Source organism: Polypterus senegalus, chromosome 3 (genome assembly GCF_016835505.1).
Source record: "Polypterus senegalus isolate Bchr_013 chromosome 3, ASM1683550v1, whole genome shotgun sequence".
Classification (NCBI taxonomy): domain Eukaryota; kingdom Metazoa; phylum Chordata; class Cladistia; order Polypteriformes; family Polypteridae; genus Polypterus; species Polypterus senegalus.
Window position 1 is genome coordinate 275,575,738 of NC_053156.1, and position 19,141 is coordinate 275,594,878.

General features: G+C 39.5%; 1 protein-coding gene across 2 annotated transcripts in view; it reads left to right on the forward strand.

Moving 5' to 3' along the window:
• The window catches only part of LOC120526185 (hematopoietic progenitor cell antigen CD34-like), an 81,862-nt gene extending 62,794 nt beyond the window's left edge, over positions 1–19,068 (forward strand). For both annotated transcript variants that reach the window (XM_039749215.1, XM_039749214.1), the window contains exons 5-8: positions 3,366–3,498; positions 5,244–5,296; positions 16,080–16,232; positions 16,347–19,068. In XM_039749215.1, coding sequence (XP_039605149.1) covers positions 3,366–3,498; positions 5,244–5,296; positions 16,080–16,232; positions 16,347–16,538 — 531 coding nt within the window. In that variant the 3' untranslated portion in view covers positions 16,539–19,068. The remainder of the gene's footprint in view (positions 1–3,365; positions 3,499–5,243; positions 5,297–16,079; positions 16,233–16,346) is intronic.
• The last annotated feature ends 73 nt before the right edge of the window (positions 19,069–19,141 follow it).

A 19,141-nucleotide genomic window follows, 5' to 3' on the forward strand; every position in this document is an offset into this window, starting at 1 on the left:
GGCTGGAAATTTGTTCAGTACCTGGCAGCCCTGCTCTAAAAAAAGCCCCAGTTCATGTAACCTGATGCAGTTCAATCGATCGGTTTAATTCAAAGGCTCATCTTGATGAGGAGACAAGTGTCTCGTCACAGTAGGATTCATTCAATTATGCTGATATGGTTGATAGCATTTTAAGCACAAGGCAGTAAAACTGATTTTTTGGGGAAAAAAACTTAGTTAATCAAAAGTAAGGCAATGAGAGGGGATGCTGAACTAGCCAATTGTATTCATTTAGATCCACTTTACAAACATTGAAAATGATATATAATCATAAATATACCTTTAGTTAAAACAGAACTCAGAGTAGCCTTTAATAACATAGGACAACCATACAGTATGCACATAAATATTGGAGCGCAGTGCACTTAGGAATTAATGGATTCTTGCTCCTTACATCACTCTTTTAGGCACCATGCTGTGCCTAGGAGCACAGGTTGCTTTGCCATAATAGTTAGTGATTGTACGACTTTGACGGGCTCGTCCAGTAGAGGCTTCCCTGCAGCTGGAACTGAAGATGAACATTTAAATGATGGAATGAAAGCTCATACTGCTGCTGATTCAGCACTGAAGTCATCCTCAGGCTGATGCAACTTGTTTTTTTAATGGGGTGACACCTCACAAAATACAATCACATGTTCCCTTACTTTTGGCTGCTTGGAGCTGTGCATTTCTTTGGAGGGCTACAACTCGGAACATTTTATCTGCAATCCAAGGTTTATGTAAGTGTGAAGTAGACAGATTTTACTTTTTAGACATGTAATAGAAAAAAAATGATGCTATAAAGACCAACATAAGTTTTTCATGGTATGAAACTTCTGCAAACTAATGTCACAAAACAATTAGCAGTGCAGGGAGTTGACAGATTATGTAGTCATGGTAGGGTGCTGGGGAGACCCTATTATCCTTTATACTCTTTATTACATACACCTTAACAAAGTGCTCCATATCCCATACTCGTATCACAGTCAGAATTGATTGCTGTTGTAGTTCAGTACTTCCCCTTATCTTTAACATTTTTAACTTTAAGCAGTTAGACAGAATACCGGATCTGACAAACTCTTAAAAATCCTGGTTCTTTAACGGCATTTTATGGTTCTTTACTGGGTTGTGTGGTTCATCACAGACAAAGAAGCATGTAAATCTGGGATGGGTTCTTTGCATATGAAGTTGGTTCTTTGTGCTTTCTCAAACTTCCTAATATGTAGTAAAAAATGGTATCTGTAATGTATGGTAAGCTACCTAGCAGGACACTAACATATTAAGAAAACCATGAATTACTCTGTGGTATTGTATGCGGTGAGTGCCCCTTTAAAATCAAAAACCCATTGGTGTTTCACAATTCTTTTTACCATCTATTCATGGTTATTCACTGTATGGAACCTGGTACAGATCTAAATAAAGAAAGGTTCTTCCTGGAACCTTCATGTGGATGAGTCTTTTAAGAACCAAAACTGGTAACCCCTATAGCATCTCTCTGAAGGACCAACTCTGGCCCTTTATTTTCAAGGGTGCAGGAGAGAAGGTTACACATGTATTATTCAAAGAGGCAGTGCCTCTGGTATTGTATGCTACATGCAATAAACGTTAACATTATACAAAGTTATTGTCTGTTATACCTGCATTTTTCATCACTCTTTAATTTAATATTGTTCTTTATCAGTAAGCTGCTGCTGGAGTATGTGAATTTCCCCCAGGGATTAATAAAGTATCTATCTATCTATCTATCTATCTATCTATCTATCATATAGTGCCTTTCATATCTATCTATCTATCTATCTATCTATCTATCTATCTATCATATAGTGCCTTTCATATCTATCTATCTATCTATCTATCTATCTATCAATCATATAGTGCCTTTCTATCTATCTATCTATCTATCATATAGTGCCTTTCATATCTATCTATCTATCTATCTATCAATCATATAGTGCCTTTCTATCTATCTATCTATCATATAGTGCCTTTCATATCTATCTATCTATCTATCATATAGTGCCTTTCATATCTATCTATCTATCTATCTATCATATAGTGCCTTTCTATCTATCTATCTATCTATCTATCATATAGTGCCTTTCATATCTATCTATCTATCTATTTATCTATCTATGTTTTGTCTTTCCAGGTGGGTCACTTCTTGTGTTGCGCAGGGTGTTCTGTAGTAAACCAGAGCATTCTTGTCTTGACGTTCCCCTCCTTCTTTCTTCTCTCTGCTCGGCTTTTTCTTTTATTCATCTTACAAAGCTAATCTAGATATGATGTGGTCACCCTGTCTCCAAGACAAGCAAATGTGCCCTTTTTCATTGTTTTTAATTACATTTCTTTTCTCCAAAAGGTACTGTCAGAGCTCCTCCATGTCTGCCAGAAAACTATAGCCAGTGCTTGTGCAACTTAGAAAAAGGGATATATACTAAGCACTCTTGTGTCATCATCCAAAGATCATAAAAACTAAAATCATGTTTCCAAAATCCGCCACATTAGCTCACGTGTCTGATATTATAAATGGGAGCCAACAGCACATCATGTTTGTATAATTTGGAAACCGCTTTAGAAACCATACGTACATTATAGTAGCACTTCTGCAATGTACATTTGATTTATAATGGTTCTTATCTTCAATCAACAAACACATGCATAGTAAGCAATACCTTAGACTCGCAATATGGCAGATTTTCTTACACTTTCTACTTAAACTAATTATCGAAATATGTGGGTCATTCTAAGGAAACACTAAATCATTAACATACAGCACCAAAAAGCATCTTTGTAAACACTTTTTCACTAGTTCACTTTTTAAACATTACAAGAACAGTAAGCCCTTTCTTTCCAGAACAGTTCTCCAAGGCAGAGAATAAGAAATAAGCACAAAATTCCCAGAAGTAAATCAAGAACAGAAAAATTAGCGAGAAATGACAAAGGGGACTATAAGAGAATAAATAAAGAGAAACAAATGTCTAGCAGCAAGTATATTTGACCACTACACACTTGGTTAATTAATTTTTTTTTTTAAATTTGTGTTCCTATTATTTTAGTGTAAACAAATTACATAATGTACATGAAGGCCCCATTTAAACCTCCCACCTTATACCTCATAAGTCTGTGTAATTTACTTTAACCCGCCTGCATTGTAGTATTTACTTTATGGGAAGATCTTTTATCTGGTGTTCATTATGAAAGCGTGATTAACAAATCATTTAACACCATTCACATTGGACTCAGGACACCTCAAGGGTTCAGAAAAGCTAAGGTTGCAAAGAACTAGGAGGCCATAGAGGAACTTTTCACAATAGCCTGAACTTCTTTTTGTTTTCCTTGTTTTGCAGAAAACCATAAAAAACCTCCTGGCTGAAGCTACAGATATTAAATCCAGACTTTGTCAAAGTGAAAAAACTGAGGACTGTTCAATGACCATTTATGTGAAATCCAAGGATGTGATCATCAGCCCCAACGCTGAAGGTTTGTATACCAATGCAGAGGGGCTGTTTGGGGAAAAAAAAGGTGTAGGGTGGCACAGAGGAATAACAGCACCGTACATTTCAAGCAACTTATGACAGGACATAAAAAAGCAGGGTACTTATCCATTTCACTGATACAAATGCAAAGTTTTTTGTCATCATTCTCTTCCATACTGCTCTCTGTCAACTTCAGAGCCTTGGATTTGAACTCCAAACTTGACATTTGGGTGTCTCCAAAGGGATACAGGGTAAGTGAGTTGAAAAGTGTCACGTCAAGGCTGAAGGGGTGCACATCAGATGAAACGAGAGGCTTGTGTATCATATACAAAACTATAGGGCCACAAACAAGGGTCATTAGCAATGGACACAGTAAACAAATTGTCACTAAAGGAAAACCAAGAAACTGTCTCAAAATCAGAGTGCTGAATAACTGTTAAGAACCCCCTTAAAGAATTATCACTACCAGGAAACAGCAAAGATAAGACATGGTAAAGATGAGGAGTGACAAATAGCACAATCAACATTATTTTCTTCTCCTGACCCTTGTGCAAGAGGTCAGACAAATTTCCACACTTCATCTTTAAATACTGAGCCCCTCTGTGTGTTAGATAGGCTTTAACACAAAATATCTCTTCCATTTACAGAAAGAGCCACTCTTATTCCTACAATGCATCCGAGGGTACAAAACACCTCTAAGGTTCACAACTTCCATTTAGGAATTGTGTTTGGAGGCTATACTTTTATCATCAAGTGTCACTGTTTTCTCCAGCAATTAGTAAAAAAAACAATTGAAAGTCACATCCAAACATCATTTCTCATAAAGTCACAATCATTTTCTCTCCAATTTTGGATTCATACAAACATACAGTATGTCTCCTTGCATGCAGCACTTCAAACTTTCCTTTGAAGATATGAATCCAAGCATTAAAGCTAGGAAAAGAAACAACTCATTACCCTAGGCATCAGGCAGTCTGAACCATTCTTTTCCCAGTACACACCATGGCTATCTATAAGGCCAACCCAAAGCGTTTTGCCATAATGTATTTTTTCTGGAAATTACACTAGGCACAAAGAAAAAAAAAACATCTGCAAGGCAAGTACCAAAATCATGCATCACACAGTGGATAAAAAGCATTTTTTGGATTGTCCACCCACCTCCCCATTTTCTGAATACACTTTACCCATAATAGGTACTGAACTGAACGCAATCCTGGCAGCATCAGGGGTAAAAGAGGAATCAGTTCTGGGCAGGATCATGGTCTTCATTCACATATGTATGCCGACTCATGCCAGGGCCATTCAGAGTTATGAATCAGTCATGTCTTTGAGATGTACCTAGATGATATGAAAACTCCTGGATCTGTGAAATACTAGACTACGGTCTTTTTGGAGCACTATGTCTGGGACTTCAGGATATTATTGGGGAAAGGCTTTTTAAAAACGTCACTACATATTGCAAACTGACTCTTTTCAGTATGAATTTTTAAAAATGATCACCATTAAAAAAAAATGCAGTTTCAGCCAAAGAAACAACTACTTTGGGGTGGCCTGCTGGGATTTATTAAGTGGGACAGCTTGCTTTACTAGCCAGCTAAATTATGTACCACCCATGGCACCTATCCAAAGCCATAACTCCATAACAGAACAGCACAAATCTTTGGAACAGACACTTGGCAGGTGTATGATTTTTTAAAATGACAATATTCCACTTCCCTCTCTCCTTTTCTTTCTCTTTTTGTTCTGCAGGAGACATTAAAGCCATGACTGCATTATTTCAGGAGAACGAAGTAAAAGAAACGGTAATATGCTTTTTTCTCTTGATTGTATTAGCACTTGTATTTACTTCAGATAGACCACAGCTGCAAGTTGGGTCTCAGGGCTGCCTGCTGTGACGCTTCTCTAGCTGCGCCTGTTCCATCTGAGCTCAGGGGTGACATGATGTTAGTGACGCCAACAGGCATCTGTAGCTTATTACTTAAGAATGGAGACCTCTGTCAGGCACTCCTCAGATTCAAAAACTGAGAAACACTGTGATTACTGTTCCTGTCAGCAAATGGAGAATTCCCCCTTCCCCTCCCACACAAGATATACCTACAGTGGATTCAGAAAGTATTCAGACCCCATTACTTTTTTCACATTTTGCTATGTTGCAACCTTATGCTAAAATTCATTTTTTCCCTACACTCAATAACTCAGAATGAAAAAGGGAAAGCCGTATTTTAGAAAATTTTTCAAGTTCATTAAAAAAAAATACTGAGCCATGAGGTCGAGAGACTGAGTGAGGAGTCCGAGTGTCTGGGCTTGCGAGTGTCCTCATAAAAACCAAGATCCAGGCTTTTAATAACCTCTTGGGCACAGCCATCAGCAGTGTGTCTGTCTGCAGAGAGACTGTCGACCACATTGAGTGGTTTACTTACCTTGGCAGTGACATTCATGTTTCTTGCGACTCTTCCTATGAAGTCAGTAGATGGCTTGGGAGAGCATAAGATTGCTGGAAAGGGGTGTGTGGTGCTACCAATATTTATGCAAAAGTATGAAGGTCCAAATCTTTAGAGTCCTGGTGCTTCCAAACTTGTTATATGGCTAAGACACATGGACACTATCCAGTGACCTGAGATGAAGACTGGACTCCTTTGGTACTGTGTGTCTCTCCGGAAAATCCTTGGGTACCACTGGTTTTACTTTGTGTCGAATGAGTGGTTGCTCATGGAGTCCCGAATGAGGCACATTACCTGCATTGTGAAGAAATGTCAGTTACGGCACTACAGCCATGTGGCGTGATTTCCCAAGGGTGATCCGAAAAGCGGGATCCTCATTGTTGAGGACCCAAGTGGCTGAACCAGGCCAAGGGAATGCCCACATAACACCTGGCTGCGGCAGATAGAGGGTCATTTCCGGAGGGTGAGAGTGGACCATGTGTCTGCCTGAGGAGGTTGCCAACTGGGATCCAAAGCTGTTTCATCATGTGGTGGGTGTGGCAACCTGACCTGACCTGACCTGCCATGAGGTCAAAAGAATTGCCTACAGAGTTTACAGACAGGATTGTGTCAAGGCACAAATCTAGGGAAGGTTTCAAAAAATTCCTTCAGCTTTCAATGTTCCCAAGAGTACAGTTGCCTTCATAATTCTTAAATGGAAGAAACTTGAAACAACCATGACTCTTCCTAGAGATGGCCATCTGGACAAACTAAGAAACCATGGGAAAGAGGCCATAGTAAGAGAGGCGTCCAAGAACCCAATGGGCACTCTGGCTGAGCTCCAGAGATCCCATATGAAGAAAAGCCAAGAAGAATAACCATTATTGCAATACTCCACTGATCTTAAGGCTTAATGACAGACTGTGCAGACAGAAGCCTCTACTTAGTAAAAGACACATGGAAGCCTGTTTGTGAAAACGCACTTAAAGGACTCTCAGACTGGAGAAACAGGATTCACTAGCCTGGTGAAACCAAGATTAACATTATGTCTGAAGGAGACAAGGCATCACTCATCACCTGCACAACAGTGAGGCATGGTGGTCACAGTATCTTTTTGCTGGGCTGTTTTTTTTTTTTGTTTTTTTTTTTTGTGGTGGGGACTGCAAAACTTGACAGGTTTGACAGAAAGTGGAATGGAGCAAACTACACAGATATATCTTTAATGAAAAGCTACTCCAGAGAATTGTGGACTTCAAGCTGGGTTGATGGTTTATCTTCCAACAGGACAGCGACCCTAAGCACAAAGTAAAGACAACACAGGATTGGCTTAGGGACAACTCTGGGAATGTCCTTGAGTGGCCCAGGGAGAGTCCAGACCTGGACCCAATCAAACATCTCTTGATGAGACCTGAAAATAGCTGTCCACCAAGGTCTCTATCCAACCTGGCTGAACGTCAGAGGATCAGCAAAGAAGAATGGCAGAAAAATCACCAAATCCAGGTTTTTGAAGCTTGTCGTGTCACACCAAAGAAGAGCCCAGACTGTAATCGCTGCCAAAGAGGCTTCAGCAAAGTTCTGAGTAGAGGGTTACTTGTGTCAATCTGATATTTCAGTTTTTAATTATTTAATGAATTTGCAAAAATACTAAAATACTGTTTTCTCTTTGTCATTTCTCTGACATTCTGAGAGTTAGTTGATGTGAGAACAATTTTAGTATAAAGCAACAACATAACAAAACGTGACAAAAGTGAAGGAGTTTGAATCCACTGCATGTATTCAAGTTTTTTTAACACTTAATAATTGTGTCAGCTTTAGTTAGTAAGGATACAATTTGTACTCACTTCAGTTTTGTTGTCAGCACCTCCTGACTCACCAGTACAAGAAAATCCCCATATAATATGTCATTTGACTTGTCTTCCTGTCTACGTATGCAAGACATTGAGCTTCTTGGGATTCCCCCGACCCCATTTCTGGTCATCTAGACGTGACAAACCCTCATTTATAGACTACTTTCAGGTAATACTTTGTGATGAAAATGACACCCTTATGATAAACAGTAAACTAATAGGTTCCTTCAGAAAAAATTATCAGAGTAACTTGAAATTGTGTATACCATATCAACTGACTCCAAGGGTTCATCCCCTGATGGATTATGAGGGGTCAAAGTTACTAATTTTCTCAAAATGTCAAAAAAATTGGGGATCACTAATATAGGTGTTTGGAGTGTTGCTTTATGGCATTTAAAAGCTGCTGTTCACAAATATAATATTTTTTATATGTTTCTTTACCAGGGGCCCTAGCCCTCTAACAGACACTCCCAGAAGGTAGACAAATTTGAAACACAAGCATGGTCAGTGATCACAAATATGACGATTAGTTTTGATTTTTTCATCCTTTACTGAGAATCTAGCCCGCTGTAGACCTCTATCAGACAAAGTTCCATTGCAATTGAGAACATTTAGACTTTAAACATTTAAACTAATTGAAGCACACATTTTAATATTTCACATATATGACATAACTATTCTTACGTATTAGGTACATTTATCTCATGAAGAAAATCATTACATTTTTTTATTAACACCTCGTATTGGGGTGGCTCAGGCCAATTCAAATTTACTTTTCTCCTGACTTTACCCTTGGTGTGATTCTTTTGGAATTGTACAATTCTACTTTGCTGTAGTAAGGACACCAAAGTGTTAGAGGTAGCAGTAGTGCCTATGTGATTGACATATATCCTAAAGGCAGGAGGTTTAAATCATGCTGCTGGCTCACTGTGACTGTCTCTGAAACTGATTATAGTTTTCTCAGCATTAAAGAAGAGATGTAAAATGCTGCACAAAATTGTACTTGGCAGGGGCACATGCTCTCTGAAAAAATATGTTTTCATCATGCAGCATACTCTAGCCCACAAACACCTTAAAACATGTCATGTATGAATAATACCATGAATATTAAAACAATAAATAAATAGCACTTTCAAAGCATGGCAATGCAGCACATCACCAGTATAAGAGTCACTGTGCAAAAGGGCCCTGAATTGTCATGAGCCGGTGTCTGTTTTTCATTTTTTTTAAGTTGGTCTCAAAAAATAGCTGTGGCGCCATTTTTGGGGATTTAGATACCAAAGCATTTAATAGTAACATTTGTTTTCCAATCTGATTTCTTTTTAACATAATTAAAAGTAAATCACATTCTCCAGTGAAGCCATTTCATTTTTCTTGTGGGCAATGCCACTATTAGACAGTTGTTTTGATGGTCGTTTTGGCATTGTTAGGCAGTATGTGACATGTAACGTCATTACTGCAATGTTTAAGAGGTCAGCATTGTGACCTTCTTGATTGATCCAAGCTTATGAACACAATCCAAAAACGCTAGCCACTAGTGGCCTCTCTTTAACTCCAGACCAGGGAGCACATCCAGTTCTTAATCCACTGCCCCCAGGAAGCACTTCCGGGTCAGGCAGAACCAGCACAGTCTTTGTAATATCAGTATCCAAGAACTCCCTCTGATGGCCCCACAGAATCTGACCTTTCAGGTTTACCGAGTCCATCCCGGATGCTGCTCAGCAGTTGTAAGGACTCTCCTCCTGATGTGGCCACTGTAACATCCTTATGCCTCCATGTCCTGGCAGGAAAAGGAGATATTGCTCCCTCCCTGGCCTTCCGTTATTAAGGCCTACTGGCCAGGTAAGGGAGTGGTGTCTATACCAGCTGGAATACTCGTTCATCCATCACCATTTCTATGCATTGTAATTGATAACTTGTTACAATCCTTTTTCTGTTTTTTTAACCTCGTCCTTCAGCTAACAAATTTGGCTTAGATAGATAGATAGATAGATATGAAAGGCACTATATGATAGATAGATAGATAGATAGATAGATAGATAGATAGATAGATAGATAGATAGATAGATAGATAGATAGATAGATAGATAGATAGATAGATAGATACTTTATTAATCCCAAGGGGAAATTCACATAATCTAGCAGCAGTATACTGATACAAAGAAACAATATTAAATTAAATAGTAATAAAAATGAAAACAAATGAAAAAAATTAAAATAAAATTAATGTTAGCATTTACTCCCCCGGGTGGAATTGAAGAGTCGCATAGTGTGGGGGAGGAACGATCTCCTCAGTCTGTCAGTGGAGCAGGACGGTGACAAAAGTCTGTCACTGAAGCTACTCCTCTGCCTGGAGATGATCCTGTTAAGTGGATGCAGTGGATTCTTCATGATTGACAGGAGTTTGCTTAGTGCCCGTCGCTCTGCCACAGATGTTAAACTGTCCAACTTTAATCCTACAATGGAGCCTGCCTTCTTAACAAGTTTGTCCAGGCGTGAGGCGTCTTCCATCTTTATGCTGCCACCCCAGCACACCACCGCGTAGAAGAGGGCACTCGCCACAACCGTCTGGTAGAACATCTGCAGCATCTTACTGCAGATGTTGAAGGATGCCAACCTTCTCAGAAAGTAAAGTCTGCTCTGAGCTTTCTTACATAGAGCATCAGTATTGGCAGTCCAGTCCAATTTGTCATCCAGCTGCACTCCCAGATATTTAAAGGTCTGCACCCTCTGCACACAGTCACCTCTGATGATCACAGGGTCCATGAGGGGCCTAAAATCCACCACCAGCTCCTTGGTCTTGCTGGTGTTAAGGTGTAAGTGGTTTGAGTCGCACCACTTAGTTTGAGTGCCTTTACTGGTTTTTGACTTTCTTCTTACACCCTGACTAGGGCTTTCAGTTTCATGCCCTGAAATTGTTTTTCTCTTAATTTCCCATTTTTGACCTTGGCTACTTTATGTCTCCTAACCTCCTCTCAATGTTATTCTTCACTCAGAGCAATGCCATTTACAGCACTCAGTACGAGAACTGTGGAAAGGTTGTGTGTCTGCTACCAGGTCCTTGGCTCTTCAGATGTGTCCGAGTCAATTGGGTTCTAGAAAATAGCCAACGGCAAAATAGCTTGATGGACTTAAACTAGACAGCAGTCAGATGTTAAACCACTGAGACAGACAGACATCCAGTGAGCAGCAGGGTGTGTCAACTGCTATCCTATGCAAGTATTATTTACAATCATGCAGTGCAATAAACAATACCAAACCCTATACACCGCTTCTCCCTGTTTCACTCTGTAACCAGAACATTTAGGCATATAAGGAAATACATGACCTTCAGTTCAATCTAGTTCTGTAGTTTGTCTCTGTTCACATTTGTTCACATTTCAAAAATGTTCATATTTCAAAAGGACCTTACCTTACAGCTTACAAAATCATTATTGTGTAGCCTAAGATATTAATGTTTAGGGAATATGCATTTTCTGAAACAAGCTAAAATTGATTTATTTATTTATATAATATAGAGAGTGGCGCAGTGGGTAGCGCTGCTGCCTCGCAGTTAGGACCCGGGTTTTCTTCCCAGGTCCTCCCTGCGTGGAGTTTGCATGTTCTCCCCGTGTCTGCGTGGGTTTCCTCCCACAGTCCAAAGACAGGCAGGTTAGGTGGACTGGCAATTCTAAATGGACCCTAGTGTGTGCTTGGTGTGTGTGTGTGTGCGTGCCCTGCAGTGGGCTGGCGCCCTGCTCAGGGTTTGTTTCCTGCCTTGCGCCCTGTGTTGGCTGGGATTGGCTCCAGCAGACCTCCATGACCCTGTAGTTCGGATATAGCGAGTTAGAGGATGGATGGATATAATATAGAATAAATGCAATCTAAATCTAAGTTTATATACTAAGGTATATGGTGCAGTAAGCATAGCAAAAATACATTTTTGTCTTTTGAACCATTTAAGTGTACACTATAGTAACATCCATCCATTATCCAAACCCGCTATATCCTAACACAGGGTCACGGGGGTCTGCTGGAGCCAATCCCAGCCAACACAGGGCGCAAGGCAGGAAACAAACCCTGAGCAGGGCGCCAGCCCACCGCAGCTATAGTCACATACTAATACAGTACTTAATTATATTTGCAGTGTACAACAAAAAAAAAGATGTATTATTTACATAGGATGGAGAGGTGGCTCTGTGGCTAAGGATTTCCACTGCTGTCTGGAAGATTGCCTGTTCAAATCCCATTACTGAGAGAAGGGATCCTACTCTGTTGGGCCCTTGAGCTCCAGGGGGGCTGTACAATGGCTGAAATTGCCCTCTGACCTCCAAAGGTCATGCAAATAAAGAATTTAGATTAGATAAAACTTCTTTTAATTGCATGGGGAAATTCAAATGCATACAGCAGTAGAAACATAAAAACACAAGAACAACGAGTCAGGTGACAAATAATAGAACCAATCAATCAATAAATAAATTAAAATGAACTTAAGAAGTATATTGGGTGGACACATTAAATCCCCTGATAGCAGTGGGCAGAAAATACCACCAGAAGTGCTTCTTAGCACACCGTAGTGGAGGTATGAGTCTGTGGCTAAAAGTGCCCCAAGACAGCAACTCCTGGAGTGGATGGAGGGGATTTTTCACAATGACATCCAATGTTTCCACAACAACTGTCCGTGTGTCCACGTTGACCCTGATCAGACTGTTCAGGCATTGAACCCTCGGGGATTAACAAAGTATATTAAAAAATAGAATTTAATAAAAATATATACAGCTGTACTGTTTAACTTTATAGACAGTATGGTACTTACAATAAGGTGAAGGAAAACTTTTACAAACACAACAATGTAATTGAACCTTGTCAAGCATTGAAACTGTGCCTAACAAGATTTAGATATTGAAAGAAGACTCTGAACAGAAATACATTTAAAAGATAATTAAAAATTACACACCAAGAAGCAAAGCGTTAGCACAGCATGGGGCCTGTCACCATGACAAATCCGAAGAAATCTTTCTCTTGCCAGGATCCTTATCTGGTCTTTGACATTTACTTGAGTTAGCTACTGATATATATATTGAGCAGATTTTTTTGTGTGTGTGTGAGAATGAATCACGTCTAACAAACATTTTTAGATTAATGAAACCTCAGCTTTGGAATTCAGACTAATTAGTCATCTTCCTTCAAAAGGGTCTCTTAAATTAAAATATATTCCCAGTTCAACTTTTTTAGAACAGATAGCTGAGGTTATCTAGATTATTGATGTGAATGCGATTAAAGGCGATATTGACTATAACTGGACAATTTTTGTTCTTAATGTAGGATCTGCCAAGTGGTTAATGACATGGTACTTTTAAATTAAATATGAAAATTAAATACTTTTTCCTATTAGGTATGTCATCACGTTACTAAGAAAAAAAAAGTCTAGTCTCGCAGCACTGTGCGACATCTTTTCAACTTGAAGTCACTTCTTCTGTCTCACTTCCTCTGCTCTCTTCTATTCGTTGCTGATGCTTGTTCCTTTGTCAATCGCAGTTTCACTTCAATACAAAACATGACATTGCTTGAACACAATGATTCTGCACATTGCACTGAATAATACCGAGATTATCACCATCACCTTAGCTATCAGCATGTCCACTATTAGAAAAGAAACGGAAGCACAATCTCAACAGGCAAAAATCTGAGAGAATAACAAAGCAGATACAGCGGAGGATACGTTCACATGCATGATCTTTAAGGCACTTTGTTGGGCATGGAGTTATAATTAATGCATACAAATTTTATCCACATCAGAAACAAGCTTCTATGGTGAGCCAGAATAATTAAGTTAAGGGACATCAGCCAGTTAGATTACTAGGTTTAGGACAAGGATTTGTCTGAGTTGGCCCCACCAGCTTGGGTGGAGTTGGGCACAGACTGCTTACTTGGAAGCAAAGAGTTCTTAATGTTGATCTCACAGCTGCAATTAAAAAAATGTGTTACGAGTAAAAAGATGGGGCATGTTCTCACACCAGGCTACTTAAATATGAGCTTGCATGAATAATTTACAGTACATCTGTGTCTAAGGATCTGTGCTGGTATCTGGAAGGTTGCAGGTTCAAATCCAATTACTTCCAGAAGGGATCCTATTCCGTTGGGCCCTTGACCTGAAAATGACTCCTGGGGCACTGTACAATGGCCGACCCTGCACTCTGACCTCCAAAGATCACGTAAAAAATGTTGACAGGTCTGCACTGTAATGAAAGTCATTGTTTCAGATGTACAACCCTCTTGCATTGTGAAAGATAAAGGATTCTCTAATTTTGTCAAACACATGGACTACAAGAATGCAGATTTTTCTTTTTAGTGTAACCACAATTCATGGCATGTACAAAGATTTAAAGGCTCATGTCCACTTGACGCTTGCAGAAGGGCCATGTCTTAAAAATATGAATCAGAGTCTCTGTTTAAATATAATCCAAAAACGTCATAATCACTGCATTACAAATAATTAGTATATGTTTGTTTGTATGTATGACAAATAAGAATTTCTGTGCGAGTAAGCAAAACAACTATGGAAAGTACCATATTAAGCATATGTGATCTTTGGTTAAAGATATTAGCTGGGTTTATAAATGCAGCAAACTAAACATTGGTTACATTATTTCAAAGAATATAAAGAAAGTTTTAACTAGCTAGGGTCTCTGAAAGTGTTAAATAAGGATTTGTAGTCACAAACACGGTTCCTTAAATCATGTATTCCAAAGCCTCACCAGTTTCACTGGTTCAACATAAAATTCCAAACTTTAAGAGCAATATTTTCTCAGAGGAAATGTATTTTAGTTGTGGGTCAAAAGATCATGAGATAATAAGCAAAGAATCTATGGCACACAAATCTCCAAAACAGTTTGAAAGGTCCCCTCACAGACATTGCATTCTGCTCAGGAGGGTAGTGAGGCAGTAGAACTGCAGTGTGTGTGAACGCACTTTTGGTTTAGGATGATATTTTGATGACTACACTGCAAAAAATAAAAAGTAAATCAAAGCAAATGCAATAGCTGTGACTATGTGAATCATCACAGGATATCGGTAATATGTTTAAACTGACCAGCAAGGGCCAGTTTGGAGTACCTGACAAAAACAAAACACACAGCAGCACTTACTAGAAAACACCGAGTCTCTGCTGGTATATCGGGGAGAGGATAGAGAGCACAGCGGGAGACTCATTGTTTGTGCAAATATTTTTAAAAGAGATCCAGCTGTGTTGAACATGTCCTTGAAGGGATGCCATAAGATTACCAAAAAAAAAAAACAAAGGTGCTTTATAGATAGATAGATAGATAGATAGATAGATAGATAGATAGATAGATAGATAGATAGATAGATAGATAGATAGATAGATAGATATACTGATACTTGTCTATCTGGTTTATGTATGCAGACATTTCAAGCACCATGAATACAGTATATTCCATTATTCATGTTTAGATCATCCTACTTTACTTTTGCTTGCCTATGATTTGCATGCTATCAGCTATATGCTAAAGATGCTTTTGATATGAAAGAGGCTAGATAGAGATGGTTTGAGCACATGCATAGGAGAAATGACGGGTACCTCGGGAAGAAGAATATTGAGCATGGAATCGCGAGGCAAGAGGAAAAGAGAAAGGCCAAAGTGGAAGTTTATGGATGTGGTGAGGGAGGACATGATGGCAATCTGTGGGGCAGGAAATGAGTAAAAGACAGGGATAGATGGAGAGGGATGATCAACTGTGGCAACCCCTTAATGGAAGAAGCTGAAAGAAGAAGAAGAAGAAGAAGAAGAAAAGCTTTGCCTGAACAAACAATTGTTAGTACAGGTATATCCATGATTGCAGTGTAGGACTAACATCTTGCATGGTATGCTCCTGAGACACCTTTGTTAAACATATTTCTTATATACTTGGTGGAGTCCTGAGAGTTTTTGTATACAATTAACGAAATACGCCAGGGATGAAGAATCTGGTATCAAGAAATCTTTCCTAACAACCCTTACATTTCTGAACAAATGAGGCAATTGTAACATGCCCTAAAAAGTGATGCCCAGAACACAAACAAATTTAACAGAAAATAACGATAATATTTGGATTCCTCGGAGGTAGGCTGTATTGTCATGATGGATACTTTTTACAGACATATCTCAACCAAAACTTACCCTACACTAGTTTGAGGTGAATGTGGTACAACATCCTAGCTACCTGTAATTTTTTTTTTCAATTTATATAGCACCTTTTATAATGAGAACTTCAAAAGCATAAATCTGACAATTCAGATAAATGACGCAATAAGGTTTTAACTGGCCTGTTAACTTTTAGATGAAGATTGAGAATGCAGCACTTCGCTGGGGAAAGAGGCCTCCCAACGTGCTTATCCCCTTGATCATGGCTGGCCTTTTATTGGCAGTCCTTCTCATTGCTGGCTACTGCTTCAAGAACCGACGACAGTGGAGTCCTAAAGGCGAGAGGCTGGTGAGTGCCTCTTCTCTTGTACTAGTGGCATTGCAATAATTCTGAATCAAATGAAATTTCTCTCTCTAGACTAAACCGTTGTACTTTTCTCTTTTATTTATTTATTTTGGTTAGGTTTTCCACCCCGATGATCCAGATCAAATGGAAGAAGGTCAGGTGAGCACCTTGGCCTCCACTGCCCAGCTGACTCCTCAGGAGAAGCCTGAAGTGAAAAGCAATTTACCAGAGAGTGACAAGAGCCAGCCCCCTGCTGCCAGCAACGGCCACTCGGCCAAACAGGCCCCGGTGGCAGATACCGAGTTGTAAAGCTGGGTGGAAGTTAGGGTGGGGCAGAATGGAAGCATGTGACATCAGAGGATGATCACTGGTCAGCTCATCCTTGCCACCACTTGCATGCACCCGAGCCACAAGGATCGCCTGCGTTAGCCCTCATTCTTCCATTTAATCATGCCGGGAAGAGGAATGGCTAACTTTGAGAGGACAGACTTTATTGCTAAGACCCAACTGTTGAACTTCTAATTGTCCAATGACCAAGAAACCAACAATAATAGTCAAAATTATGAATTTTCTAGATGGAAAAGAGTAAGAAAAGGAAAAAAAAAAAACTCAAAACCCCTGACTTTGTACCACCACGACATATGCTGAAACAAATATACATCTGGCTAATAAGAAAGTCCATCCCTTTTTCCCAATTAATGGTGCAAGGAATTGTTTCACCTGATTTATAGATGGCCTGTCTGATTTTAAATGAATAATCTAGCCAACTGAATAAGTAGGAAACCCGACCTCCCTGACACCTCAATGTACCCCTCTGCTGTTTTAACATCCTCATTTACTGTAGGCTTTACCCGCTTTGTGTCTACACATTGTTCCTGCCATAAAAACATCACTGGCACTCTGGCACACTGTTCCATGTTAGTAATGCTACTTGAGCATCAAACGTCCCCAATATCTAGGGTTAGGTTTGGGGGAGTTGCCGCTCATTTCAGTCTGGCTGTATTTCATGTAATGGGGGCAGTGAGTTCATATACTTCAAGCTCATACTTATCGCAAGATTAAGGCTGGTAACTGGCACAATGAAGCAAGCTGTTGTTAATAATTGTATCTCCTTGGGCATAATGGACACCAGGACATTACTTTTGCTCTTGCTCATTCTCCACATTAACAGGGATAGAGTAAGACATAATTACAGTAATAACAACTCACTTCTCATAATTATATTAAACTGGGGAAGGAACTGGCAAAATAGTAGACTCCAAGCCCATGACTCAATTGCATGGCTGGTGAATCCAGATCTCACAACAAACAACTTGTATGGAAGCAAGTGCAGGAGTCCATTTCACTGGAGATGCCAAGGATACAATAGGTGTCACCATGTGTCCACCAGACACTCAGATGTTTAGAGCAAGGAGACCTCATTTTCCAGTTCACATTTCATTTTATTAGGGCTATAAATGTCAGAACAGTACATATCATGCCAACCTACTACTTGCATGAAAGCAAGCGTAGGAACACATTTTCAGGTCTATTTCACTGGAGATGGAACAATAGATGTTGCCATATGTCCACCAGACACTCAGATGGTTTGAGGTAGGAGTTCTCATTTTTCATTTCACTTTTCATTTTATTAGGGATGAAAGTTACAGAACAGGATATGTTGTGTCCACCAGTATCTACTATGACGTGCCTTGCTTTTCCAATTCATTATCCACTTCACCATGGACTGAAGTGCAAAGTTCCCAGGTCATTTGTGTAAAAGGGCAGTGAGATCTTGCTTTTCCAAGTTATCCTCCTTCAATGGGAATGAAGAAAGCAGAACAGGGTACACCGTGTCCATCCAATATTGATAAAATTGTTGATGTTGGAACTAATTTTCTCATTTTTCTGCTACAGTCTTCAGAGGGTTATGGGCATTACAAAGAGTGTGGCAGGAGGCAAAATGAAAATCCTAACTTTGGCCCAGAGAGCTATAGAGAGTCATCTATATTGTGCTACATCTGTATATCTAATCCCAGTCTTTAGATGTAAAAACAAAATTTGTGATGTGCATTTAATGAATACGCTAGCAGTAAACCACAAGAAGAGGACAGCTGGGAAAATATGGTGGCCCGAAAACAACATACTGTACTTTCAATTTTTGTAATATCGAACATTCCAAAAATCAGGTTTGATCTCTTTTCTTGCTATCAAAAAGTTGATCTTTAGTCATTAATAGTGAAGGTCTGCGGCAATTTAGTTTTGTGTAAATATTGTTTTTCTGACATGTTGTTTGTGTACAAGCTGTTGAATACTAGTTTCCCCCTCACAGAGGCTCTGCCTGACTGTTTCTAACTGTTAGACGTGATGCCTACTCCAGTCTCAGTGATATTTCACCCTGAAGCCCAGATAATGTTATCCTCCTCAAGACTGCCCGAAGACTTTCTCTAAGAACAGCTGAAACAGTGAATGCTATCCAGGAAACAAAATTTATGAGCTGCGCATTTTTCTTTTCTTCTCATGAGGATGCCCATATCCCCAAAAATTTCATAGTGGGTAATATGATTCCTCAGAGAACAGTTGTGCATACATGCCAGTGTGAGCACATGCTAGGCGCCACCTTTTTTTAACAGGGCTTTTCCAGAGGGTGACAGCTGAAGTCTGGGATGCATAGCACTGATGTTCTGGCCTTCTCTATGCGCCATGACAGATCTACCTAGCGTCCAGCCCCCTAACTACTTTAGTGTGACTGACAAAGGGGAAAGTGCCCTGCACCAGGATTTGAAGGGATCTCATTTTGTATTTAAAAGTTTAATATGTACCACAAAAGACCCATCAAATAAAAAAAAGAAAAAACTGAGCCTTAAGTTGCAGGTTTCCTTTTATTTCCAGGGAAGAGGTTGCTAAGTCTCGATATGAAGTAAACATAAGTG